Source organism: Panicum virgatum, chromosome 7K (genome assembly GCF_016808335.1).
Source record: "Panicum virgatum strain AP13 chromosome 7K, P.virgatum_v5, whole genome shotgun sequence".
NCBI classification, from domain to species: Eukaryota; Viridiplantae; Streptophyta; class Magnoliopsida; order Poales; family Poaceae; genus Panicum; species Panicum virgatum.
The window spans coordinates 37,894,339-37,921,343 of record NC_053142.1 but is presented as its reverse complement, the minus strand read 5'-3'; the positions used below and the strand labels follow the sequence as shown (position 1 = coordinate 37,921,343).

The 27,005-nt window shown below is 51.9% G+C and overlaps 5 protein-coding genes and 1 pseudogene across 9 annotated transcripts; all 6 read right to left on the bottom strand.

Moving 5' to 3' along the window:
* Positions 1-1,260, bottom strand: LOC120642606. The gene is made up of 2 exons (XM_039919198.1): positions 765-1,260; positions 1-670 (listed from the first exon to the last, which is right to left on the bottom strand). Exons 1-2 carry the CDS (start codon positions 1,213-1,215, stop codon positions 117-119), a joined length of 1,005 nt encoding a protein of 334 aa, XP_039775132.1. The 5' UTR covers positions 1,216-1,260; the 3' UTR covers positions 1-116.
* A 4,906-nt stretch (positions 1,261-6,166) lies between these two features.
* Positions 6,167-8,568, bottom strand: LOC120642605. Its single transcript, XM_039919197.1, has 3 exons — positions 8,389-8,568; positions 7,064-7,561; positions 6,167-6,939 (listed from the first exon to the last, which is right to left on the bottom strand). The coding sequence occupies exons 1-3, from the start codon at positions 8,468-8,470 to the stop codon at positions 6,389-6,391; spliced, it is 1,131 nt and encodes a 376-aa protein (XP_039775131.1). The 5' UTR covers positions 8,471-8,568; the 3' UTR covers positions 6,167-6,388.
* Positions 8,569-10,335: 1,767 nt separating this feature from the next.
* On the bottom strand, positions 10,336-11,570 carry LOC120642607. Its single transcript, XM_039919199.1, has 2 exons — positions 11,078-11,570; positions 10,336-11,014 (listed from the first exon to the last, which is right to left on the bottom strand). Exons 1-2 carry the CDS (start codon positions 11,526-11,528, stop codon positions 10,437-10,439), a joined length of 1,029 nt encoding a protein of 342 aa, XP_039775133.1. The 5' UTR covers positions 11,529-11,570; the 3' UTR covers positions 10,336-10,436.
* A 1,355-nt stretch (positions 11,571-12,925) lies between these two features.
* On the bottom strand, positions 12,926-16,785 carry LOC120642471. 5 transcript variants are annotated; one of them, XM_039919013.1, is made up of 3 exons: positions 16,611-16,785; positions 13,777-14,274; positions 12,926-13,675 (listed from the first exon to the last, which is right to left on the bottom strand). In XM_039919013.1, exons 1-3 carry the CDS (start codon positions 16,705-16,707, stop codon positions 13,131-13,133), a joined length of 1,140 nt encoding a protein of 379 aa, XP_039774947.1. In that variant the 5' UTR covers positions 16,708-16,785; the 3' UTR covers positions 12,926-13,130. The 5 variants fall into 5 exon arrangements, with proteins under 5 accessions (XP_039774947.1, XP_039774951.1, XP_039774949.1 ...); XM_039919017.1 differs by lacking the exon at positions 16,611-16,785 and adding an exon at positions 15,441-15,576; XM_039919015.1 differs by lacking the exon at positions 16,611-16,785 and adding an exon at positions 14,410-15,434.
* A 501-nt stretch (positions 16,786-17,286) lies between these two features.
* LOC120642476 lies at positions 17,287-20,125 on the bottom strand (annotated as a pseudogene).
* A 2,777-nt stretch (positions 20,126-22,902) lies between these two features.
* On the bottom strand, positions 22,903-24,887 carry LOC120642468. The gene is made up of 3 exons (XM_039919010.1): positions 24,490-24,887; positions 23,808-24,308; positions 22,903-23,710 (listed from the first exon to the last, which is right to left on the bottom strand). Exons 1-3 carry the CDS (start codon positions 24,590-24,592, stop codon positions 23,166-23,168), a joined length of 1,149 nt encoding a protein of 382 aa, XP_039774944.1. The 5' UTR covers positions 24,593-24,887; the 3' UTR covers positions 22,903-23,165.
* Positions 24,888-27,005: the final 2,118 nt, after the last annotated feature.

The following is a 27,005-nucleotide window of genomic DNA, read 5'->3' as shown; positions in this document are numbered from 1 at the left end:
ATATTAATAGAAATACACTCGTCGAATGTTGTTGTTCGTTAAAAAAAAGCAACCTCACGGGAGCACTACGGCCTACGGGATGCTTCGACAAGACCGTTGATTGGGACGCGCCCTACCTACATGCGCAGCCGGCGGGCAGCGTGCCTGTGCACGGGCACGAGCGAGACATCGTCGACGACCGGGCCGCACAGCGTCCCGTCGGGCTTCATGTGGTAGTTGGAGCTGTGGAACACCACGCGCGTCGTCAGGCCCTCGGCCGCCTCGAAGTCCAGCTCGACGCGCCTGTGCCCGCCCGTGCCGCGGGACTCGTACGACACCTTCGCCGCCGTCCCCGCCTGCCCGGCGTACACGTCCACGCCCAGGGGCCCCTCGCACCCGTTGGCCCCGTCGCCGACGGAGAAGGAGAGCCTGTAGGGCCGCCCCGGCACGGTACGCGCCTCCTGCGCCAGCGCGCACTCCCTGCCGGCCACCAGCTCCACGGCGCGCGCGCCGCGCGGCACCGCGTGGTGCGCCGCGTCCACGTACTTGACCACCTTGGTGTCCGACAGGACCGTCCACCCCGGCAGCGGCGAGTAGAGGTCCTCCGACATGGGCGGCACCAGCACGCCCCACGGCACGGCCGGGAAGATGTACGGGCCCTCCTCGAAGTCCCCGTTCCTCAACATGTTGCCTGCATGCACGCGATCCATCGACTTGGTTAATTCTGTTCGCCGGATGATGACAATGCAACAAGGTTGAGAATCTTCGTCGTAGCCTGAGATTACCCGGGATGTGACGGGGAGGGTGGAGGGCCTTGATGGCGATGAAGTCGACGAGGGGTCCGCACGCCGGGTTCTCCTCGTAGCCGGGGTTGTGGATGGAGAGCCACACGGTGCTGTGCTTGGCCTTGAAGGCCCAGGAGTAGGAGTCCCAGCCGCTGCTGGTGTACACGGTCTGGATGGGGAGGACGCCGGAGTCCGGGGTGACCGACACGTTCAGCGCCTCGGCCTGGGCGCACGACCGCGCGGCGGTGAAGGTGATGGAGTAGTAGGTCTGCCGGGTCACGCAGAGCTCCTGCCGGATGGTTGCGTCGTTGCCCAGCCGCACGGCGCTGTCGCCTTCCGGCACCGGCAGGATCATGTCGTCCTGCGTGTGGCCGGACCCGATGTACTCCACGAACCCCGATATCTCCCAGTGCGGTATGGCGTTGGGACTCATCACCCTGGTGTTGTTCATCTGGGACTCATCCGGCCCCTGCTCAAAGTCGCCATTCGGTAACAGGCCTGCACTCACGACATCATGGATCGAGTTGTCAGAAAAGCCCAAATAACTTTGCTACTTTAGCTTTCATTCACTGAATGACTACGTTAGTTGTCCATACTGCTAGCTACTTTCGCAAACCCTAATTGACGGCCCAAACCGAATTTTTAGTCAAACCATGGACGCCAGTTCATATACACATTATTCGGACTGTGCACTCTTCCTTCTTGCCACAACCTATCTGAACTCTGCTCTGCAGCGCACGCCATCGCCATGTGACGGTATGTGTGGTATCAACCGAGTCAACGAGCGTGGTTCTACGATCAAATTTGCATCGTGGATATCAGCTAGCTGTCGACCAGGCAATCAGAAGTTCAGAACCTTGGATCCCACTGCCATGAAGCACATAGTGTATGCAGCACTGTTACGTGCTAAGTCAGCGCCAGCTTTTGTACTAAAAGGATATTAAAATAAACTCTAACCAACAAGGATAAAGCACAATAACTTATATTAGCCAGTCAGATTTTTTTTAAAAAAAAACACACAATAGCTTCTATAATACTAGTGTCATAGAAGAAGAAATACTAGAAGAACATTAGCTGAGTACCAAAATGCGAGCGAACAGATAAAAATGTCGAACATGACATTATTATGCACGACAAAGAAGCAGCAGCAGCGCTGCTACTACTTACATACTCCTTCCTTTCCAAATTGTAATAAATTATTTTTACTATATTAGATATAGTAAATTGCACCCACCATACAACAACTTATCAGGTTGGTGCAAATTTGTCCAATAACTTGTAAAAAGCTCAATTTAATGCAATAACATGACAGGTGGGTGCAGATCAGTCAAACAACTTGTAAAATGCCCAATTTAATACAATAATTTGGCAAATAGGTGCATTCACAGTCCAAACATTACATGGCAATGTAACTAACGCAAGGTCTCAATAAAGAGTATACTCACGTTAGAATAAATTATTAAGTATTATTTGACCATTGATTTTCGTGTTGCGCCTGTGTGGCAATGTATTTAGCCAAGATAAAAACTCTCAGTGTTTAGAAACTAATATTATGTCTTTACATTAATTATTTTTGTATAGTGATTTAATTCTTATTAAAACTATTTAATTTGATATTTAATATTAAAAATTCACCCTTAGTGTTTTCAATATGTTTGATTATATGCACTATTAAGCTAAAAAAACCAATATGTTGATACAAATTATTGGTACCTTTTAGGAGGTTGGTACATATATTTTTAAAGCCTCCTATATTCGCTAGAAAGGAAAAATGAACTAAATAAAGTAATAAACAGAAACAAACATGAGTATTATTGAATACATGAGCAGAAGTGCAGAAGAAACCTAAGGTTTCAGGGTCTTTCTTATCAACTTCAATGTTTCAGTGATGGTAATAGTGTAATTTTAAAATTTGATTGAATTTGAACTGATGAAAAATTATACATAATTGAAAAGCAACAACCAGATCACCATCAATAATTTGCATTTATAAAATTTAAGAATTATTGACGTTCATCTACTTTTCTTAATATGTTGTTATTGTAATGGTAGTTAAATAATATATTATTTTTGATAAAATCATAATTAATTTATCCTGAGAATAAAATTATTGGCGTCCATTGCGAAGTGAAAAAATCTATGGTCAAATAATATGTTCCGATATGAATATAATTTTTATTGTGACCTGACATTTGCAAGTACATTATCATGTAACGTTTAGATTGTGAAAGCACTAATTTACCAAATTATTGCATTGAATTAAGCATTTTTTAAGTAGTTGGATCAATCTGCACCCAACTGTCAAGTCATTATACTAAATTGAGCACTTTACAAATTGTTGGACCAATTTGCACCCACCTGCCAAGTTGTTGTATGGTGGGTGAAGTTTACTCTATTAGATATAATGTTTATCTAGATGTACTACAAAATCTATGTATCTAAATTTGTCAAAACGACCTACAATTTATGTAACGGAGGGAGTAATTGTGCTAAGGATTAAACAGCAGCGGAGTGCTAGTATTTCGAGCCCTCACCATCGCTGACGACGGCGGCAGAAGCAGCTCGAGCGGCCACGGCGGCGAGCACGAACAGGAACAGCGCCACGCCACGGCTGCGACCCGTGGTCATCATCATCTCCGACTCCCTCCTCCTGAGAGGTCTCTGCCCTGACGGCCACGTCCGTACCTCCTGAGCTCCGAGAGGTACGAACAGAGCTGCGGCCGCCGGCTATCTCCAGCGCCCTCAGATAGTCGGATATGGAGCGAGTAAATCGTCGCCGCCCGGCACCGCTTATATAAGAGCGGCCACTTATTACTAGCTGGTGCGTGCGGCGTGCGCATCATGGTGCGTGGCCACGCCGACGTACGGAGGCCGCGCCGCGAGACGCGCCGGCCGGATCGTGGCCGCGGCAGCGGGCATCTCTCGCCCCTTGGGCGCAGGGGAGGTGGCCGGCCGTACGTCTCGATCGGCACCTCGATCGGTTCGGATTCCTTGGACCTGCATGCTGCAGCTGCTGGGGGCAACAACCCTGCGTGCGCTCACGTGCCTGGTTCCTTCGCTCTCATGGAGTCATGGCATGAAGCGCGTCGAAGATTCCATTTCTTCATGCCCCACGCCGCGCCACCGCAGTGCCCAACGCCCATGGCGACGGCCATAGCCCGCCCTCGGGCCTCGCCGGCGCGACGCCATCTGCCATGCTACACAGGAGATCGATCTGCGCGCGGACGACGACGGCGGCCTCCGCGGCGCGCGCCTCGCCGTTCGGAGCGGGAGGACTGGCGGCTCTCTGTGCGCGCCGCCACATCTGTCGCCGTCTCGCGGTCCGAATGTGCGACGATACGATACGATCGGTCTCGCGGTTGTCTAGCTGTGTCTTGTGTTCGTTCGTAGTACCCATCGCTCGAGCCTCCAGTTTCAGAGAAAAAAAAATATAGTTGACCTGAGGCCTTTCCACCGTCCAATGCAAAAGCATTGACCCAAACTCCCAAAGCATCTACAAAGTCAAATATTTGCACGCGGCGGTTCTGAGCTGCACGGCAAACTCGCTCATGGTTGCGAACCCCACCTTGGCTGTGTTCAGTGCCAAAATTTCTCTCTCCAAACTTCATTATTCACCTATCATATCAAATTTTTTGCCTCATGCATAGAGCATTAAATGTAGATAAATAAAAAAACTAATTGCATAGTTTTGATGTACACGACGAGACGAATCTTTTGAGCCTAGTTAGGTCATGGTAGGACAACAATTACCACAAACAAACGAAAAATGCTACAGTGTGCTACAATATCCGATGTGACCATTTTGCCACCATTTTATGGATCTAAACACAGCCCTTCTAACATTTTTTTAACAAAAAGGGAACGTTGCCAGCCTCTGCAAACCTTCTCACCTGAACTTTGTTTATTCAAAATCAGAATCCTCTAACCAACACCGGTATTTTACCGAGAACGAATAAGGGCATGTACAATGGTGTGTAGACGGCTGCTGTCTGTAAGTGTCTGGAACACACAACACAATAGACAACTTATATAATGGTGTGCCTTTTAGTCTGTCTACAAACTACTTAATCCATGCATGGGCACATAAAATATGGTGATCAATCATACCATTGATCTTTGTGGACTATTTTGTTGCATATATGAAAGAATACTTGGGATCCAAATAAATCACATGAATATTTTAAAATAATATTATATATAACCGGAATGCATATATGTATTTCCTGTGTTGCAAGTAATTTATTTAGGAATATCTCATGTAAAAGACGGAGAACAAAGAAAATAAAATATAAAAGAAACAAGTGACCCATTGAACGTCTGAACCAATGAACCTTATCTTTTTTGCCTCTTCAACCTTATCTCTCCGATTTGCTTCCTGTCCTCGTCCTCGTCTCTCTCTCTCTCTCTATAGCTCGTTTCTCTCCACGGCGGGCAGCAGGAAGCGGCGTGCGGCGGCCGGCGCGGAGCGTGGCGGGAGACGGCGTGCGGCGGCCGTTGCGGCTCGGCGCGGTACGGGAGGCCGTGCGCAGCTTGGCTGGGGATGCTGAGCGCGGTGGCCGGCGATGCCACGCGCGGTACAGCGGCCGGCGGCCGACGCGTGAGGCGAGTGTGGCGCGGAAGGGAGGATTTGGCGCCAAAGCCTCGCGGGCGCACTGCATCCGTCGACTCCGTCGGTGACTCGAAGCCATCACATACAACGCATGACGAGCTGTCTGCATCGTGTCGGAGCACGAGCCGGTGCCGTCATCTCGCGAGACGACGGCACCATGCGGTTCGATCCGAAATTACCTCGTTAATCGCAAAAAACTGGATATAGACGACCTATTAATGGCTGTTGTACATGCCCTAAGAGTCTCAGATTAGCTCATCATGAGTGCCATAGTGAAAGATACAGTTGATAGCTAGGGCAATCCGAGCTCGGTGCTATATATATCGATAAGCGCTTCGTTTAAAAAAGAAACTACACCACGCAACACACAATTTTTTTAATAAATTGTGTCTATTAGTTTCTCTAAGTATCGAATCTCGCATGGCCATGGGGACGCCGGAGCTCCTGTGGGCGGCGGCGAGCTCTAAGGCGGGCCCCACATGGATGAAAAATACCACTCCACATGCTTTTCTCTCTACAATAATGCAGAGTTAGTTATCGATTCATCCTCATCTTCTTCAAATATGCTGCCTCTTCCCTCTCTCCTGTCGACGAGCAAGTCATCTTCGTACCATAATAGTGTCATTAATTTTCTAAATAATTTTTTAAAAAATACGAGCACCCGTGCTGAGTTTAGACCTGAGACTTGTTTATAAGTACTACCGCAACATATTTGATCAATTTGGCTATGTTGTTATACTTATACCGATTTTGTAATGGAATAAAATTTCTTGGTAATCTATAGACACAAATCTTCCCACGTGCATTGTACAAACAATGCAAGCTTCAGTCTCAATTTGATAAGTATTTAAGCTACAACATACCAGCTAAGGCTCAGCTATCAGCGCACATGTTAGTGTTACACACATCTTATCTCAAATCACATTATTAAGACACTGCAGATATACGACCGCATCATTTCCTGGCAATTTTTGAAACGGTCACCACACACAACGCGCCCCTGTTGAGAGGCGCTCTACATCCGCATCCGGCGCGCCGCGTTCGCGTGGGCGTGCTCGGGGACGAGCGAGACGTCGTCGATGACGGGGCCGCAAAGGGTCCCGTCCGGCTTCATGTGGTGGTTCCCGCTCTGGAACACCACGCGCGTCACGTCGGCGTCCGCCACGAACTCGAGCTCGGCGCTCCTGGACCCGCCCGCGCCGCGGGACTCGTACGCCGCCGTGAGCGCCGCCGCGGACGCGTACGCGTCCACGGCCAGGCGCCCGGCGCAGCCGTCGCCGGCGTCCCCGACGGAGAAGGACAGCTTGTACGGGCGCCCGGGCACGGTGCGCACCTCCTGCAGCAGCGCGCACTCCCTGCCGGCGACCAGCTCCACGGCGTAGGAGCCGCGCGGCACGGCGTGGCGCGCCGCGTCCACGTACTTGACCACCTTGGTGTCCGACATGACCAGCCACCCCGGCAGCGGCGAGTGCTCGTCCTCCGCGACCGGCGGGACCAGCACGCCCCACGGCGTGTTTGGGAAGATGTAGGGCCCGTCCTCGAAGTCCCCGTTCCTCAGCATGTTGTCTGCTTCAGTTGGGTTCACGTTCACCCGCCAATTCAAGTAATTATCAGTGCTAATTTCAGGTAAAGATCAAAGCTAAACACACGCACGAGCAGGCGTGCAAGGGCATCGATGAATCGATCTTACCCTTGACGTGATGGGGAGGGTGGAGGGCCTTGATGGCGATGGCGTCGATGAGGGGGCCGCACGCCGGGTCGTCCTCGTGGCCGGGGTTGTGGATGGAGAGCCACACGGTGCTGTGCTTGGCCCGGAACGCCCAGGAGTAGGAGTCCCAGCCGCTGCTGGTGTACACGGTCTGGATCGGGAGGATGCCGGACTCCGGGGTGACGGACACGTTCAGCCTCTCGGCCTGGGCGCAGGTGCGCGCCGCGCCGAAGGTGACGGAGTAGCACGCGTGCCGGACCACGTTCAGCTGCTGCCGGATGGTGGCGTCGTTGCCCAGCCGCACGGCCTGCTCGCCTTCCGGGACCGGCAGGATCATGTCGTCCTGCTTCTGCCCGGACCCGAGGTACTCCACGAACCCTGAGATCTCCCAGTGGGGTATGGCGTGGGGACTCATCACCCTCGTGCCGTTCATCTCTGACTTGTCCGGTCCTTGCTCAAAGTGGCCGTTCGGTAGCGGCCCTGCACGCACAAAATGTTGGAACTAGTCGCAAAAAAAAAAAGTTGTTGGAACTCAAAAGATACTTCCTCTGTTCCAAAATGTAGGTCGTTTTGACTTTTCTAGATTCATATATTTTGCTATGTATCTAGACGAGCACTCGGTGTCAGAGTGCACTAGTGCTACTGATTAGTACTAGTGCCTGATTTTTTTTATAAACAAAACAGGATCAAACGGTACTGGTGACACTTAAGATGGACTTCAAAACCTAGCCCTTACAACTCGCATGAGTTGGAGACATTCAAGATGGACAAAGACAAAGGCTCTGTTTAGTTTTAAAAAATTTCCTACAGTACTCGTCACATCGAATCTTTGGACTCATGCATAGAGCATTAAATGCAGTTGAAAAAAATAACTAATTACACAGTATAACTGTTTCATACAAGATAATCTTTTAAGCCTAATTAGTCCATAATTGGACATTAATTGTCGAATAACAACAAAATGAGCTGCAGTGCCAAAATTCAAATTTTTTCGCAATCTAAACACAACCAAACTTTGGGTGCCAAGGCAGGTCAAAAACACGCGGTGAAGTTTACCATTTCCCTGAACAATGCTACCGTACATCCGTACGACTGTCCTACCATGCAACTGACAAGTCAATGCCAGCCTGCCCGGCGATAGAGTTGACAATTGACATTGATGAAAACTAGCAGCAAGAACATGAGCATGCGCAAAGCATTAGAGATTGAGAGCAAAAAAAAAACGTAGCACCAGAGTTCTCAAAAGCGTAGTACGGAGTCTGTAATAGTACTAGGTTCGGTCACCCCCTAGGTTCGCGAGCTCTCACCGTCGCTGACGGCAGAAACCGCTCGAGCAGCCACGCCGAGCATCATCAAGAAGAGCTCCACGGAGCGCGCGCTCCTCGCCATGGCGCGGGCTCCCTTATTCTCACGACGACAAGAGCAAGCCCCTTGGTTTCCCGACGAGCTTTGTGGAGCATATAGGGCTATGGCCGTGCGAGCTAGAGCCCGTGATAACGAAGCAGGAGCAACGCGACCCGGAGCACACGGCGGCTTATATAAGGGCAGCCGCTTATGCAGCGGCTGCCCCCCGCTGACCTCGCGCGATCAGGGCGCGGAGGCGCGTGGCGGATGCCGACGACGACGGGCGGGGCGCCGCGGGACGCGCCGGCCGGGATCGTGCGGCTCTCGGGTCACGTTGGGGACCTGCTCTGCTGCAGTCACGTGGCGCCCTGCGCCGCTCGCGTGGCCGCCGGTGCATGGAAGATTCCGTGCCGGTTCTCCGCACCGCACACGACACGGCCGCACGCCGCGGCGCCCCGAACGCAGCGGCCGCCCGCGACGCCGACGAAACGGCGCTCGACGTCGTGGAGCGCCGCGAGGGTGGGCAGCGGTCAGGCTCCGGGGCACCGGCTACCGGCCTGCTACGGCTTCGCCTTGGCGCTTGGCGGACGATGCGTGTTGGGTCCGCCCAAGCCCGAGCCTGTACCCGTTGCTGGATCATCAGGTACGCCATGTGGTGCGGCGCCTGCGCCGGAACGCACTGGCCTGTCTGGCCACGCACGGGGCGCGCCACCCCCGGCCGTATAGCTCGGCGCGGCGAATCTGTCGACCGCCGTCAATCAGTAATCAGTGGTCGGCCAATGCCACCCCCCCCCCCCCCCACCACCACCCCAACCCCACAACCCCCCGCCGGCCACACCATTTTACAAACGCGTCACCCCTTAGCATCTTGAAAGTCAAAACCTCTGCTCTGACTCAGTGACTCTACCAATATCATACGAGTGAGTACATCTGAATCTCGAACCATCAGCTCGCCGGTCAGCCCAGCACGTTCATTTGTGCGTGTTGGGATCTTTGCTTAGTAGATGTCTAGACAGGGAGCATGAACAGTAGGAAAGGTGGCAATGAAAGTAAGTTTCGAACTCTCCAATAATAATTAGAAAATTCAACCCTTTACATTGTGGAGAGAGGGGGCTATTTATACCCCTAGCCCTCGGCCAGGATTACCTAAATTGCCCCCTCCCAACTCATTTACAGCTCACTCTCAGCCGATTTCGGGGTAAAATTATAAGGTGAGAGGTTTACAGATCCGACCTTCTCACGTATTCGGAAGATATACAACTCCGACCTTCTTACATATTCACGTTTTACTCACGTCTTCAGTCGATAAAGGTTGCAATAACCTTCTGGTACCTCCGGGAGTTTGGGTCATGAAGGTTCCATCAACGAAGGTCTTGATCTTCGAGTTTATGCTTCTGGGTGGCCGTTCGTCACCTTCGGCGCGATGGAGGTGGCACCCTTCGGACCGAAGGCCTTGGTGTTTGCGCTCGCGCTTCTGGCAGCCTTCCGTCACCTTCGGCCTTCAGAAGGTGATATCCTTCGGCCCGAAGGTCATAGTCTTTGAGCTTGTGCTTCTTAGTGTTCATCCGATACCTTCGGGTACGCTTGGCTCCATTTCGTTGTGGCCCTGCGAACAGATTAGGGAGCATTTCCGAGGATAAGAGCTTGACCCGAAGATTCAATACCCAACAGTGCGAAAGTGTACGCGATCGGCGCGACGCCGTGCAAATCTCGAACCAGCTCATGTCTGCGGCTGTCACTGCATGTTGTTGCCGCTGGCGAGATCGACCTGGGCGTGAGCGAATCGCAGGATAAGCAGACATAATCTTCGGGTACGAGGAGGCACAACAGCTTCCCTGCCATCAGGTTCAGTTGACTCAATGATGCCATCAGAACAAGTTAAGGGGAATACCACAGCCAACCGCAATGTACGGACTACCACTGCAACTCCACCAGCAGATGCAAGTACACGCATATGTTCCGGCATAGCAGCGGACGCGGATCGTCTGAAAAATATCTGCTCCTGAGCGAACTACAAGAGCAGCCGGCGCGCCGCGCGGCGGCGCACGCTGACGAGGGCGACGTCGTCCAGGACCGGCCCGCACAGCGTCCCGTCGGGCTTCATGTGGTGGTTGGAGCTCTGGAACACGACGCGCGTGGCGTTCTCCGCCGCGGCGAACTCGAGGCTGGCGCGCCTGGACCCGCCCGTCCCGCGGGACTCGTGCTGCACCCTCGCCGCCGCCCGCGCCGCGTAGGCCTCCACGGCCAGGGGCTCCGCGCACCCGTCGCCCGCGTCCCCGACGGAGAAGGACAGGCGGTACCACCACCCGGGCGCGGTCGGCACCTCCTGCAGCAGCGCGGCCTCCCTGCCGGCCACCAGCTCCACGGCGCGCTCGCCGCGCTGCACCGTGTGGTGCGCCGCGTCCACGTACTTGACCACCTTCGTGTCCGACATCACCGTCCACCCCGGCAGCGGCGACACGTCGTCCTCGTCCAGCGGCGGCACCAGCGCGCCCCACGCAGTGTCCGGGAAGATGAACGGGCCCTCCTCGAAGTCTCCGTTCCGCAGCATGTTACCTGCAAGCACACGGGACAACCCGTATCCACTCTCTCTGAAACCAGACGAGGTTTTATTCTGAACAATGTTCGAGCTCTTCTCTACCAGATTATCACCTCTCTCGCGACGCGGAGGGCTGAGGGTCTTGATGGCGATGAGGTCGATGAGGGGCCCGCACGCCGGGTCCTCCTCGACGCCGGGGTTGTGGATGGTGAGCCACGCCGTGCTGTGCCTGGCCCTGAAGGCGTAGGAGTAGGAGTCCCAGCCGCTGCTGGTGTACACGGTCTGGATGGGGAGGACGCCGGACTCCGGGCCAACGGACACGTTGAGCTTCTCGGCCTGGGCGCAGGTGCGCGCCGCGGAGAAGGTGATGGAGTAGGTCTTCTTCCGGGTCACGCTCAGCAGCTGCCGGATGGTGGCGTCGTTGCCCAGCCGCACGGCGCGCGCCCCTTCCGGCACCGGCAGGATCATGTCGTCCTGCTGCTGCCCGGACCCGATGTACTCCACGAACCCTGAGATCTCCCAGTGGGGTATGGAGTTTGGATTCATCACCCTGGTGCCGTTCATCTGGGACGCGTCTGGCCCCTGCTCAAAGTCGCCATTGGGTAACAGGCCTGGTCATCACAAGGAACAACAACAAGTTTTCGTCAGTTGAGACTCATACGTGGATGCGCATTCATCAAAGTGACTAGAGTAACATGAATGCACAATCATCTTTGAAAAAGGTAACATGAGTGCAGATTTTCGCAAACTCTGGCTTTGTGAAGCAATGCAAATGGGGCATTTTAGTCAAGAAATGTTAACTCGAGTTTCATTTCACATTATTGGTACAACTGAATCTTTTCGGACTCTCCACTTAGGAACAAAAAACAGATAAAATGTTTTTCACATTAGTTAAAGGCTTAATTCCTTTCAAGCTTTATATACCACTAATTGAAAAAAATATTATAATAAATGAGGTATTGTAAAGATAATAATTATGTGACTGTTCGTGTTCCTCTGACTACTCAATCTAAATTCTAAGCAGCACTTTGAGGCTACTACTTACAGTACTAGACATTTAGGCAAGACTAAAACTAGCTAGCAAGATGAACATGAAGCTAGCTCGATCAGTTTTCTGTAAGTGGAGGGCAAACTGAAACGGGAACAATAGACTGCTGTCTTTCTGAATGAGCTCCGTAAGTGCGAAAATAAGCCATTAGAGTGCCAGTTTGCGATCGAGATCTCACCGTCAGTGACAACGCCGGAAGCCGCCGGAGCAGCCACGCCGACGAGCAAGAGCAGCAGCAGCACCGCGCGGCGTGGCCCCGTGCCACCCATCATGCCGGCCGGTCGGGCTCCCTTCCCGCGAGTTCAGGGACGTGCTGAGCACTCGAGCTCAGTGTGGGGCATCGATGGAACAGTCCCGTGTGCAAGGCCCTCTCGCGGCGCTCAACTTATAGTGCCAGCGTCGCGTGGGGGAGGGAGGTAGCGCTCGGGGCACGAGGAACGGTGGACAGCGCATGGCAGGCATCTCGGTGCCGAGATGAGGCGAGATGGCCTGGCCTGGCCGGTCGGCCCTGCTTCTTGCCGAACCGACGGCGAGGCCTTCAACTGCAAGAGTGCCCCGCTGGTGCGCGTGTCGTCACGTGGCTACCCGTCGCGTGCGATCGACTCCGACTCGCCATTAGTGGAAGTTTCGGCTTCAGTGTGCGGGGGGTGCACAGCCCGGTGCGGTCATGTGCTGAACCGCTGGCAATGGCGGAGCGGCGAGGCCTGTCTCGGCCGTGGCGGCGAGGCCTGTCTCGGCCGTGGCGACGACGGGCCAGGATCATGCCGAGCAGGCAGAGACAACTCATGGGTGCGCCGCGGGCAGGGGAGGAAACGCTGTCGGTCGTGCACGTGTGGTATCTATCTCCTGCGGCGATTGATGATCTAGCTCGTTTCGTGTTGTTGTGAATCGATGACGGCATGCTTTGTTAATGAAACTCGATCGGCAACTCAAGTGTTCACTAACCGTGAATCTACCAGAATCACTACTGACAAACAAAATTTCCAAAGGTCGAAAATGGTGATCATATGGGTTCCATGATGCCAGAGCAGATTCTGACCATGGATGCACCTTAAGCCTTAACCGCTGATCAGGCAAAAGCTGGTCCAAAGTTTCCGCGCGGCACGCGGCGAACGGAACTACATGAACAGCCGGCGCGCCGCGCGCCTGCTCACGCCGACGAGGGAGACGTCGTCCACGACCGGCCCACAGAGCGTCCCGTCGGGCTTAGTGTGGTGGTTCATGCTCTGGAACACGACGCGGGTGACGCCCGCGGCCGCCGCGAACTCGAGCTCGCCGCGCCGGGACCCGCCCGTGCCCCGGGACTCGTGCGCCACCACCCGGCTCGAGGACGCCGCGGACGCCCTCACGGCCAGGGCCTGGGCGCAGCCGTTGCCCGCGTCCCCGACGGAGAAGGACAGGCGGTACCACCGCCCAGGCGTGGTCGGCACCTCCTGCAGCAGCGCGGCCTCGCCGCCGGCCACCAGCTCCACGGCGCGCGCGCCGCGGGGCACCGCGTGGTGCGCCGCATCCACGTACTTGACCACCTTCGTGTCCGACATCACCATCCACCCCGGCAGCGGCGACACCTTGTCCTCCTCCATCGGCGGCACCAGCGCGCCCCACGGCGTGTCCGAGAAGATGAACGGGCCCTCCTCGAAGTCACCGTTCTTCAACATGTTACCTGCAAGCACGGCGACAATCCGGCTTTACTCTTTCTGAAATCAGAACATTCGGGGCTCTTCTCTGAATAATCTTTTGAGGCCTTTCGCTTAGGAATTTTACCCTTTTCGCGGCGCGGAGGGCTGAGGGTCTTGATGGCGATGAAGTCGATGAGGGGGCCGCACGCCGGGTCGTCCTCGTGGCCAGGATTGTGGATGGAGAGCCACACGGTGCTGTGCCTGGCTCTGAAGGCGTAGGAGTAGGAGTCCCAGCCGCTGCTGGTGTACACGGTCTGGATGGGGAGGACGCCGGACTCCGGGCCGACGGACACGTTGAGCTTCTCGGCCTGAGCGCAGGTGCGCGCCGCGGAGAAGGTGATGGAGTAGGTCTTCTTCCGGGTCACGCTCAGCAGCTGCCGGATGGTGGCGTCGTTGCCCAGCCGCACGGCGCGCGCCCCTTCCGGTACCGGCAGGATCATGTCGTCCTGCTGCTGCCCGGACCCGATGTACTCCACGAACCCTGAGATCTCCCAGTGCGGTATGGCGTCTGGGCTCATCACCCTGGTGTCGTTCATCTGGGACTCGTCGGGGCCCTGCTCAAAGTTGCCATTTGGTAACAGACCTGCCACAAGGAACGAACAAGTTTTCGTAAATCATTAATTGGAACTCATCCATGGATCCAAATTCATCAAGGTGACATGAATGACATGAATGCTTATTCATAAAAAAAACGACATGAGCGCAGATTTCTGCATACTCTGGTTTTGTGAAGTGATGCAATTGTGACATTTTACTTAACTAAAGCAAGGCTCACATTATAGAGACATCGATCTAGATCTTTTCGGTCTACATATATTCTTCTCCACTCAAGTGCCAAAAGAAAAATCCCCTGTTCGAACCATACCCTCTAGGGAGCTGAGAGCCACACCCGGTGCGAATGTAGCATTCGCACCAAGTGTCATTTTTTTTAACGAAAAGAAGGAATTATATTACAGGTAGAGCGCAGTACATTCCCACTCTCCTATAGAAAAGCCTCTCGAAAAAGAAAAAATACAACACACACACACAGCTTCCAGCGGCTTCTCGATGTCTTCTTCCTCAGGCCTAGCCATCGACGACTCGCACCGCCAGCAGGATAGCTTCGACTTCCCCCATGACGCAGGGCTCCAAGCCTTGGATTCGCCGCAATAGCCAGTGCCTGGGCAACACCACAACGCATCGATTTCGTTGAAAGAGAATCGGCCGCCCGCACGCCATGAAGAAAGGAACTAGGGAAGCACAGATCCGCCATCGCTGGTGGAAGAACCGGCGACTGGAAAGATTGTCTGTCATTGCCAGTAGCACCAGCAGCGTGGACAAGCAACCCAACAGGGATGTAGAGTTCTCCCCACCTTTTCGCAAAAAAGCAGATGAACACCAAAGCTCAGGCCAAAGACACCAGCGTTACCGAAGAACCTGTCACCGCCGGAGGTGAAGCCGAGCTAGACGCGCCTCGCTCGCCCCTGGCACTCGCCAGATGGCATGCCAGAGGACAAAGCCAGCACTGCAAAATCCCCAGGCGAAGTGAACCACGCACATGGGGAACTACAAAGCTACCTACCTAGATCTAAGCTAAAGAAGGAGCTATACCGCCAGATGGCTAAATCTCTCGGTTTCCCTTTCTCTCCAGTGGCCACGCAGCCACCAGAGAAGAGGAGGCACCAGAGGAAGAGGCGCTGGAGCGGCAGTCACTTCCAATTCGCCTTGCGGAGCTGTAGCCGGAGAAAGTGGAACGGGAGAGACTCTCACCTTGTAATTGAAAACCCTATTTTTCCACTCCATCCAAAATTTCCAAACCGCGAGTATGACTAGTGTACAAAAACCTTCTGAAACGACTTTGCAACTGTTGAACCTACCCACCACTACTCTAGCGCCTCATCCTCCGTCCATGGCATAAGAGCAAGCCTTACAAATTTAGCATGTTGTTGGCTTTATACTAGTGTCACATCACTTACAACCCACCTAACAATCAATTGGTATAATGGTTCATTGTTGATGAAGGCTCCATCATTAATATGAGGTCCACCTCATCCCTCAGAAGGTATATTGTAACCTGTGTCTCAGCTGGCTGCAAGTTTGCAGCCCGCTTCTTCTCTCCTCCACTTGAGTATTGTGATATGGCACCTCCATACATCCCGGTTAGGTGATTTTATAATACTTTGCTCAGCAACAATGTCATTTTTTAATTTTTTAATTAATGATTTTTATATTAATGATTTTTTAATTAATGATTTTTATATTAGCTAATTAAAATGTCATTTTTTTGTCAAGCTTCGTTTACCATTAATTGAAAAAAACATATGTCATACTCAATACAGTTTTGTGAATCTAGTAGTTTTGTGGCTGATCTGCTGATTGTGGTATATTATAATCTGGCTCAATTTAACACCACTTCGAGGTTACCACTTACTATACTTTCAGACAAATTAAACTAGTACTCCCTCCGTTCCAAATTATAAGACATCCCAAGAATCTTGAAGAGTTAAAGCAATCTCAAATTTGACCAAAATTATAGAGAGAAATATAAAGATTTATGATATCAAATTGATGTACTATGAAAATATAACTAATAAAGAATCTAATGGTACTTAGTTTATATAATAAATGTCATTATTTTGTTATATAAATTTGGTCAAACATTAAAAAACTTTGACTCTCTAAGATTGTTTAAATGTCTTGTAATTTGGAACAGAGGGAGTAGAAAGAAGACAAACAGGAAGCTAAGCTCCGGAAGAACAAACAACTGTTTCCGTGAATTAGCTGCGGAACTTTATAAGGCGAAATCTGGACCTGCCTAGCAGAGTTTCCAATCCCAGCGACGTGAAAGTCGTTCAAGGATCTTACAGCATTCATTCACGCAACAAGTCAATTCAAGGAGTACCAATGGACATTAGAGACTGACAGTTTGCGAGATCTCACCGTCGGTGACGACGCCTGAAGCCTCTCGAGCAGCCACGCCGACGAGCAAGAGCAGCAGCAGCAGCAACGCGCGGCGTGGCCTCGTGCCGCCCGTCATGCCGGCGGCCGGTCGGGCTCCCCTTCCCCCGTGCTCTCCCTGTTCGGGTACGCGCCGAACACTCGAGCTCAATGGGGGGATCGATGGAACAGTCCGTGTCCAGGGCGGCCGTCTCGCGTGGCTCAACTTATAGAGCTAGCGTCGCGGTGGGAGCTACGGTTTCGATCGGGTGCTCGCGGGGCACGAGGAACGGAGGGCAGCAAGCATCCCGGTCTTGAGATGAGGCGAGAGATCGGTGGGCTGGCCCCTGGCCGGCCGGCCGGCCCTTCTTGGCAAACCGCCCGGGACCCTCAGCTGCACGTGGCGCCCCGTCGCGTGCATCGAGTCTCCATTAGTGGAAGAAGATTCGGCTTCAGTTCGCCAGAGGTATCGACGTGGGTGCGCAGCCACGGTGCGATCATGTGCGGGACGGCCGGACCTCGGCGAGCGCCGCGCTGGCTAAAGGCCTGTCGGCCGTGGCAACGACGGGCCAGCAGGGATCATGCTGCTGAGCGGGCACAGTCAACTCGCGTGTGTCAGTGGCAGGGGAAACACTGTCGGCAATGCACGTGCGGCATCTCTTAGGCCTATCGACGATCTTGTTTCGTGTTGTTGTGAATCATATCAGCAATGGCGACGTGCTTTGTTAATGAAATAAAACCGATCAACAACTCATCAAGTGTAAACCCTCTACCTGAGTTACTTAACCAACAAAATCTCCAAAGATACGAAGACGATGGCATGTTGGCCGGACATCGGCGACGCAACGCCGGAGCAGACTCCGGCGACCGTACCATGGATGCACCTTCGTTCACAGCTCGTACCAGTACATGCATGCTTCCAGGCGGCAGATCAAGCTACTACTTGAACAGCCGGCGCGCCGCGGGCTTGTGCACGGCGACGAGGGAGACGTCGTCGACGACCGGCCCGCACAGCGTCCCGTCGGGCTTCATGTAGTGGTTCGCGCTCTGGAACACGACGCGGGTGACGTCGGCGATCGCCGCGAACTCGAGCTCGCCGCGCTGGGACCCGCCCGTGCCCTAGGACTCGTGCGTCACCACCTGGCTCGAGTACGCCGCGGACGCCCTCACGGCAAGCGGCTGGGCGCAGCCGTTGTCCGCGTCCCCGACGGAGAAGGAGAGCCTGTAGGTCCGGCCGGCCACGGTGCGCGCCTCCTGCAGCAGCGCGCACTCGCTGCCGGCGACCAGCTCCACGGCGTAGGAGCCGTGCGGCACCTTGTGGTGCGCCGCGTCCACGTACCGGACGGACTTGGTGTCGGACATGATCATCCACCCCGGCAGCGGCGAGACGTCGTCCTCGTCCATGGGCGGCACCAGCAGGCCCCACGGGTTGTCCGGGGCGATGTACGGGCCGTCCTCGAAGTCTCCGTTCTTCAGCATGTTGCCTGTGCACGAGATGGGTTGTCCATTCATCGAATCCTCAGGATCACCTTCTGTTCGAGATGGGATAACATGGTCCGTACCCTTGTCGTGGTGCGGAGGGCTGAGGGTCTTGATGGCGAAGGCGTCGACGAGCGGGCCGCACGCCGGGTCCTCCTCGACGCCGGCGTTGTGGACGGTGAGCCACGCGGTGGTGTGCCGGGCCCTGAAGGCGTAGGAGTAGGAGTCCCAGCCGCTGCTGGTGTACACGGTCTGGATGGGGAGCTCGCCGGACTCCGGGCCGACCGACACGTTGAGCTGCTCGGCCTGGGCGCAGGTGCGCGCGGCGCTGAAGGTGACGGAGTAGTACGCGCGCCGGGACAGGCCCGTCAGCTGCTGCCGGATCGACGCATCGTTGCCCAGCCGCACGCGCCCTCCGGCACCGCCAGGACCATGCCGTCCTGCTGGTTCTGCCCGGACTGGATGTACTCCACGAGCCCGGAGATCTCCCAGCTGGGAATGGCGTGCTGCCCCGTCACCCTCGTGCCGTTCAGCTGGGACGCGTCCGGCCCTTGCTCGAAGTTGCCGTTTGGTAATAGGCCTGCAGGACGTGCAACACCCGGGGGGCCGGGGTGAACATTGTCATGCCTACTATGGACATTCAGAAAGACCGGAAAATGGCATTCTGGTCACTAGGCTAACTACAATTTTTACATCATTCGTACTCATATACACACGTGCGTATATATTCGGAAATGTAGGAACATGCCATTTTGGTAAGCAATGCAGTGGACACTGTCTTCAGAGCAGAAGAGAAGGCTCATGTTTTTCTATGCCAATCGTGCAGTTAAAGCAATGCCAACCTGCATACACCACTTTTAATCCACTGTTCTCAAATTTCGCACCCACCCCCTGATTAGCCACCACTTGTTGTTTGGCACTCTTACCAAGATGGTTAGATATTCCTAGACTGACGAAGCCAGCTTAGATCCATGGCAACATGGACTGCTCTTTTGCAAAACAGGTTAAGCAAAAAAAAAATGGCAACAACTCGTTCGAGCACTAGAGATGACAGCCTAGAGATCATTGATTGGCGGGAAAATAATGATTTCACATACTCCTACAGATCAGTCCCTGACTCCCTGTATTGGGGTTTGGAGCTAACCTGTGCACGCACTACTTCCTACGGCTACCGCACACTGCGATTCTCAATAGAGTGACACTGTGACAGGGTCCCTTCTATTGTTCCATTCTAAGTCATTTTCAGTCATGGTAATAGTAAAGTATCAACTAAGTCAACGACCCAATGCTCCCTTTCTACGCAAACTGAACGTTCTGGGGTGAAATAATGAATTAAGTACAGCATTGTGATTTGTGAGTACTCTCAATCTTATGATTGTTCTGCTAAGTTCCAGTTTCTTTTTTCCAGTTTAGACAGCACCTTGACGCTAACAAACATGGTAAAACTAGCAATACAAACAGGAAATTTTGTCGAACTACCTGACAGGAGTAGCTGCCAAAAGTGAGATAAAAAAACCACAAGCTTCTGTTAGCGTGAATTAGCGCGCTGGAAACATCCTATGAATGGCAAGGCAAGAGATAAATCTATTAATCTCATCGCTCTCACTCATGTATGCAGGGCATGGCAGCATGCAATGCAAGGTTCCAAGTTCCAACAATGTGTAATCCTTATCAAAAAGGGGGGGGGGGGGATAATGTGTAATCAACAATTCAGCATTGGCGGCGAAGCAGTTGGCGAGATCTCACCGTCGGCGATGCCTGAAGCCGCCTCGGCAGCGGCTCCGACGAGCACGAGCAGCAGCAAGCAGCGTGTGCTCGTGCTCTCCACCATGCCAGGCTCCCCTAGCTAGCCTTCTCGTGCTCGTGAGCTGAGCTCTCCTCTCCACTCTTCCCCTTTGGTCGATCGATGTAACAGTGTGGCGGAGCAGTGCCGTCGCGCGACTACCACTTAATAGCGCGGCCCCGAGAGTCGCGGAGCACGAGGAGCGGAGCAGCGCGCGCGGCCCTCGGGCGGCCTGCCCTGATCGTGATCAGATCGACCTGCGTGGTGGCGTGTGGGCGATGGCCGGCTGGCTGTGTGGCTGGCTGGCCCTTCTTGGCAACTTCGGATCTCGGCTGGAACTGCAGGAACACTCGGCGCCCGCTGCTGCGCGTGGTCAGGTCACGTGGCGTCCTGTCACTGGGTACTGGGTACGAGACGCCATCGTTATGGAAGATTCGGATTCGGTTCTCCAGGCGGCCGCGGCGGTTACACCCAGCCCGGCTGTATGTGCCGGCCCTAGGTTGGTCGGGGAGGAGAAGGTATCGGAGACGACGACGAGGTAGGGGGTCGGCTGTGTGGGCTAGTGGGCTGGGCCGTAACAATGAGAGATTCGGTCACGTGAAATTCATCCTCTGTGTTCAACAATTTCTTTTTTTTGGGGGGGGGGGGGGGGGGGGGGGGGGGGGGGGGGGGGGGGGGGGGGGGGGGAATCAATCTGCAGGATGAGGGAATTACAGCATGGTGGCAGAGTGTTCAACAATTGGTACAAATGAACCCACAAGTACGAGATTTGCAAAACAAAATGAAGTTTGAATGGCGAAGTAACCAGCATTCCTGGAAAGAGCTTTCAATTTTGAAGGAAGACGAGATCTATTTGAGCAAGACTAATAATTTAACTAGCTGTTGGCTATATATTATTGTCATGTCATATTAAACCAATATAATAGCCATCCTCTATGCACCATTAATGCTTAATTCACCTTCCTTCTTTCAGGGCAATCCCAACTCAAGAACATATAGTAGTTTCTATATTTACCATTTCATATAGATACTACTCATAGAAACATTCCCAATGAAAACTTTCTTCAAAATAAATTATTATAACAAAATAGACACTTTGATCCTTCAACTTTGCTCTAAGAGTTAAGTTGGTCTTTTAACTTTCAAAAAGACCAATTTGATTCCTCAACTTTTATTTTTAGGTCAAATCTGCGCCTATGCTGATGTGATGCTCCATAATACTATGAGATAGGTGTAAAAAAAATTATTTTTATCTTTAGCTTCTTCGCATACTCAATTTCCATTATTGTACAACTGTAATTAATCAATAATAAGTCACAATAGTTCGATAACTTACGTGCCAATCCGACTGAATATGTTGATCGGTCCCCACCACCAAGGTCACAATTGGGTTTGTTATTTTTTTTAGAGGGTACAAACAACTGGGTTCAGTTGTGGTTAGAGGTGCAGCGTAGTGTGCAAGCCTGGTAGTAAGTCCAATTAGGACTGATTGGCCCAACTAGAGAAATGGGTCATATTGGTACTCTCTTATAGTTTGGGCTAGGACACATGGGCTTGTGATATTAGAAATACTGTTGAGCAACGCTAACAAAACAAAAATGAATTATTAATTGTGTAGCCACATATTAACTCCCAAACGGTTCTTATTTTTCCTGCTACATACAAATATCCACTTTATTTTTAAAAAAAATCCAAAAAGCCAGTTGCTAGAGTTGTACATGCGTGTGTACAGTACTTTTCTCTCCTCGGAGTTCTGCCCGATTCCATATAAAAGGAGCTCAACTTTCTATAAAAAAACAGGAGAAAAGTCTTGTATCCCGATCGAAATCTGGCCCAATGTACAAGCATTCTAGGCTTCTAGCTAGCACATTGGAACGAAAAGCATACACCAGGGCTGCTACACCAAGTCTGAATCTCAATCTGTCCATGTTGGTGTTTTGAGCGAATCCGCTGGTTCTGTCCATAGTACTATTCGAACTGTGAAAGGGTATATCCTTATGGTTACAAGAGTTTCGGTAGCACCTGAGGTTCTGGTTTTGACTTCCCACGGGAGCGAATATTTTGGGATTTAACGGCGTTGTGCATTAAGTGGTAGGTGATGTTCCCGTTGACAACGAGACGCATGTGATGACTTTGTCAATCTCGAGAATTTGCTGGCTCAGTCTTCGAAGATGCTCATAGGAATAGGGTTTGAGTACGTGTGTTCATTGGAGTGTGAGTGTGTGTGTATTGTGAGTGTCTGAGTTGTACTGTGTAATCTAAAAAAAACTATTCGAACGGTAGTTTACAACGAGAAAGACGCAAATACATTTTGCTCAAGAGAAGAAATTTGAACAAAGATGCAAGTACTTTTATATGACTAGGCAGGTTGGCGCGCTTTGCGCGCCTGTAGCAAAAGATTTGATGTAAAATAATAATAAAAATATATTATCGTATATTACAGTTAAAGCAATATCGTGTTGATATATTTTGGCAACGTGTTGATGTATTGAATTAAGTGTGATAGGTATAGTTGATAGATTGTCATATAATTATATTTTGCGAGTTTATGAAGTGGAATTAAAATCCAATAAGTAGTAGGGGCTAGCACGTGTAGACGTAGTGTATGAAATATGGTTATTGTTTTCATGTAAATAAATAATTAAATATATTTTGTGGGTGGATTCCAATTGAATATTATGTGGGTAACACCTAAATAACACACAGGGCCCACATGGGCCTTGTATAAATAGTACATAGAAGAATTTATTTTGTGTATGTTAGTAGATATAATTGATGGATTAGCTTACACTAATTATTAATTTTGGTAGAAAAAATAATAGGGTTAGAAATGAATGTATGATTCAATTATATTTTGCGAGTTCACAAAGTGAAAATAAAATCCAATATATAATAGAGGTAAATGTAGTATATAATTTTTTTTCATAAAAAACTAAACATTTAAACACATGGGGCCACTTTTTAATTTTTTTATTTTTAATTTCGAATTATATTTTTATTATGAACAGTACCCGGTGGGGCCCACATAAATAGTACTTTTTAATTATTTTTTATTATGAACCGTACCCCCGGCCCCACATGAACAGTACTTTTTATTATTTTTTAAATGATGAACACTACCCCCGGCCCACGTGGGGCCGCGACGCATGAGCGCGCGCCAATTCCTGGCGCGTTAGTATAGTACTCAATTACCGTGCAATAATCTTTCCCAACTTTGGTTAAGCCCAGGAATTCAAGCACTCTCTCCATTGCCGTTCCCATTGACCAACCAATGAAAGAGTCCTGTCAGTATTGTATCACAGCAGCAGGCGGCGAGCGGCGTGGGCGCGGGTGCGCACGAGCGAGACGTCGTCGACGACGGGCCCGCAGAGCGTGCCGTCGCCCTTCACGGTGTAGGCCGTGCTGACGAGCACCACCCGCGTCCGGTTGGCGATCGCCGTGAACTCGAGCACGCCGCGCTCGAACCCGCCCTTCCCCTCGGACTCGTACGGCACCTTCACGCTCCCCCGCGCCGCGTACGCCTGGACGCCCAGCGACCCCGCGCACCCGTCCCCGGCGTCCCCCGCCGAGAACTCGAGCCTGTACGGCCGCCCGGGCACGGTGCCCACGTCCTGCACCAGCGCCGCCTCCGCGCCGGCCACCAGCTCCACGGCGCGGGCGCCGCGCGGCACGGCGTAGTGCGCCGCGTCCAGGTACTTGACCGACTTGGTCGACGACAGGACCATCCACGGGGACAGCGGCGAGTAGTCGTCCTCGTCCATGGGCGGCACCAGCACCCCCCACGGCGTGTTCCGGAAGATGTAGGGCCCCTCCTCGAAGTCCCCGTTCTTCAGCATGTTATCTGCCATGAATTGAATTCGTTTCTTTGACAATCGACATGCAAGGATTTCGTGTGGCATCCATGGAGGCTTCGATGTTGGGGAAGTTAGGATCTATACTCTTGGTGCGCCGAGGAGGCTGGAGAGTCTTGATGGCAAACGCGTCGAGGAGGGGGCCGCAGGCCGCGTCGTCGTCGGCGCCGGGGTTGTGGACGACGAGCGTCACGGCGCTGCGCCTGGCTTCGAAGGCCCAGGAGTAGGAGTCCCAGCCGCTGCTGGTGTAGACCGTCTGCACGGGGAGCACGTCGGACTCCGGGTCGACCGTCACGTTGAGCCGCTCGGCCTGGGCGCAGGTGCGCGCCGCGCTGAAGGTGATGGAGTAGCGCGCTCGCGGGGCCAAGTTGGTCACCTGCTGCCGGATCGACGCCTCGTTGCCCAGCCGCACGGCGTACGCGCCCTCCGGCACCGGCAGGAGCATGTCGCCCTGCTTCTGGCCGGACCCGATGTACTCGACGAACCCGGAGACCTCCCAGCGCGGGATCGCGTAGCGCCCCGTCACCCTCGTGCCGTCGAGCTGCGACCTGGCCGGCGCCTCCTCGAAGTTGCCGTTCGGCAGCAGGCCTGGGCAGAGCAGGCATCGTTCAGAACTCGTTCGCGTGCCTGCCGTGAGCAAAACTAGCTGTGCCTTCAGAAACCGATGGCGCGGCTCCTGAGAGGCTGAGAACTCCTGTTTCTTTATTCAAAAATGGAAGAAAAAAAAGTTTAAGAAAAAGCACTGCATAGTGTGCAGGCTCGCTCTCACCATCGGGAATGGCCGTGGCCGCTCGAGCAGCAGATGCAAAGCAGGCGAGCAAGAACAGGGCAGCGCCACGGGCGTGCCGCACCATCTCCTTTCCCTTTCTCATCAACCGTCTTCTCCTGCTGAAGAAGTACTCTGATCGCTCGGTTCAGTGGCGTGCTCCGTTTCCAGATTCAGTTATAGAGGAGACGAGCCCGTGAAGAATATCTCGTGGTTGGGTAACTCATGGCTCGAAAAAGTTGTTCAGGAGGCTGAGCGGAACGCGCGCCGGATCAAGATGGTTGGCATGGTATGGTACGGCACCATCGTGATCGTCCTCCGTCGGCCCGTCCTGAGGTGCGGTGCGGTGGCGGACTCACCAGACGGGTGGTGACTGGGGATGGCGCGGCTAGCCTGCGCCTGCTCGCGTAGACCTAGGAGTAGTTTAGTTTGCGAGGCCATTAAAAGCTTCTTCGAGGTCCCCGAAATCACAACAGTCGTCTGTGGATCTTGACTCGGTTTATAATGGTCGCAGGTGGAACGGAGATTTCAGAGTTTAACCACCCGGTGGTGACATGGTTCAGTGGGGGCAAGGATATACTCTCTCCGTTTCAAAATATAGATTATTTTGGCTTTTCTAGATTTATAATATTTGCTAAGCACTTAGATATAACATATGTTTAGGTACATAACAAAATATATAAATCTAAAAAAATCAGAACGACCTACATTTTGGAACGGATGGAGTACTTCCGCTATGGGGATCAATCTTTGAACTTGTCGATTTTTTTCTTCCTCTTTGTATGTTTGATTGGAGATAAGTCTCCCCTACGTATTGTGGGTGTTTCTGCACTCTCACCTCCCCTAACTGTACTCTCCTGATATTTCGAGATCGATTATGATGTGCCTGCACTCTCTGTTACTGGCTCGCCCAAATCAGTGATAAATTTTTTCCCCGGTGACTTAAAAAAACCAACACGGTAGCGTCCGCGGCCCCCGATTACAGCGCTAGTTGTGGACTTGGCTCCGGCCATATGCAAGTCCACAGCTAGGACGGATTGGCTCCAACATGAGGAATGGCTTTTGGAGGCAAGTTAGCCTCCGGGTTCATTGGAACTCTGATAGGGGAGCCAGGTTCTCGCCACGATACACCTAGCCGGTGGCGATCACTCCCAACGAGATGCGCCACTCGGGATTCGAACCCGGCACCTCATGGTATGAAGTTTGGCATTGAAATCAGCCGGGCTATCCAACCGCCCCCGGAATGTCCGTCTTGGTTCAACCTTTGGGCGTCTGGGCAATCAGCAAATGGGTGGATTGACGGAATGTCTCGGGCTTATTATCTACGAAATTGACATTTTTCATATGAATTAAACTACAACGGATATGGAGCTCAACTTTTATGATGAAGTATATTAAGACATGAACTTTGCGTATGCAAAATTACAAACTATGCATTTGGATGAATTTTCACCGCTTTCAATGGTTGCCTATTTTCAACAAAGTAGCACCTGTCTATGACAATGACCAATATAAGGGAGATTTCTAAAAGAAATAAACAAAAGGAGGAAGTGCTGATGAAGGATCTATCTTGTTGACACATGGCATCATAAAACTTGAACACTTGTTGAGATGAGCAATAATGACAAAATAAAAAATCCCGGGACAGCTTCCGGGTTGAACCTAGGAGGAGCGCTGCCAAATATTTCCTTTTTATTTTCAAAGAAGTGATTCTGATCTAATTCCTTGAAGTGGTTCTCTAAAATGAAATAATAGCTAGGAGATGATAAAAGTAGCTTATCTAGCTAACCATAGAAAAAACACTTCCCAGACACAGAATCACTTCCCTCAAAAAATCACTTGGCATAGTGAATCAGAAGAAGCTCTACAATTAGACTCTTAATAGTATCGCATATGCTTGTGTGCAGTGGCGGAGCTTAGTGGAGACCAAAGGGGGCCATGCCCCCTTGGCTCAGCGCAATCTCCACTAAATAAATAGTAATTTGCTATTGTTCATAAATATTTAGTGCTAAATTACATAGGTTCCCCTCTCTCTCTCTCTCTCTTAGTGTTTAACTCCGCCAGTGCATGTGTGTGTAACACTTCTCTTTCATTGAAGCTCTACGTGATTTTTTTTTATATAAAGGCACTTCAATCTTCTATAAAACATGATAAAAGCCCCGTATTCCATGAAACACTTGTTGAGATGAGCAATCCTAACATATATAGTACAAATCCATGGACAGCTTCCAGGTTGAATTTAGGAGCTCTGCCAAATAGTTTTTTTTTCAAAGAAGTGATTCTAGACTAATTCCTTGAAGTGGTTCTCTAAAATGAAACAATGTCTAGAAGTTGATAAAAGTAGCTTATCTAGATAATCATAGAGAATTACTTCCCTCACGAAATCACTTCTCATAGTGAATCAGAAGGAGCTCTACAAATGAGACTCTTAATAGTATCGTATAATGCATGCGTGTGTGTATAACACTTCTCTTTCCTTGAAGCTTTACACGATTTTATATAAAGGCATTTCAATAATC

Excerpts from the sequence above, each read along its gene's own strand:
- LOC120642606 (XM_039919198.1), bottom strand. The coding sequence starts at position 1,215 with ATGAACAACACCAGGGTGATGAGTCCCAACGCCATACCGCACTGGGAG. Across the intron at positions 671-764 it reads CCCTCCCCGTCACATCCCGG|GCAACATGTTGAGGAACGGG; the intron begins GTAATCTCAGGC and ends GCGTGCATGCAG.
- LOC120642468 (XM_039919010.1), bottom strand. The coding sequence starts at position 24,592 with ATGAGAAAGGGAAAGGAGATGGTGCGGCACGCCCGTGGCGCTGCCCTG. Across the intron at positions 24,309-24,489 it reads GGCCACGGCCATTCCCGATG|GCCTGCTGCCGAACGGCAAC; the intron begins GTGAGAGCGAGC and ends TGCTCTGCCCAG. Across the intron at positions 23,711-23,807 it reads GCCTCCTCGGCGCACCAAGA|ATAACATGCTGAAGAACGGG; the intron begins GTATAGATCCTA and ends AATTCATGGCAG.
- LOC120642471 (XM_039919013.1), bottom strand. The coding sequence starts at position 16,707 with ATGACGGGCGGCACGAGGCCACGCCGCGCGTTGCTGCTGCTGCTGCTC. Across the intron at positions 14,275-16,610 it reads TTCAGGCGTCGTCACCGACG|GTCTGTTACCAAATGGCAAC; the intron begins GTGAGATCTCGC and ends TCCTTGTGGCAG. Across the intron at positions 13,676-13,776 it reads CCCTCCGCGCCGCGAAAAGG|GTAACATGTTGAAGAACGGT; the intron begins GTAAAATTCCTA and ends CCGTGCTTGCAG.
- LOC120642605 (XM_039919197.1), bottom strand. The coding sequence starts at position 8,470 with ATGGCGAGGAGCGCGCGCTCCGTGGAGCTCTTCTTGATGATGCTCGGC. Across the intron at positions 7,562-8,388 it reads GGTTTCTGCCGTCAGCGACG|GGCCGCTACCGAACGGCCAC; the intron begins GTGAGAGCTCGC and ends TTGTGCGTGCAG. Across the intron at positions 6,940-7,063 it reads CCCTCCCCATCACGTCAAGG|ACAACATGCTGAGGAACGGG; the intron begins GTAAGATCGATT and ends CAACTGAAGCAG.
- LOC120642607 (XM_039919199.1), bottom strand. The coding sequence starts at position 11,528 with ATGAACGGCACCAGGGTGATGAATCCAAACTCCATACCCCACTGGGAG. Across the intron at positions 11,015-11,077 it reads CCCTCCGCGTCGCGAGAGAG|AGAGTGGATACGGGTTGTCC; the intron begins GTGATAATCTGG and ends CTGGTTTCAGAG.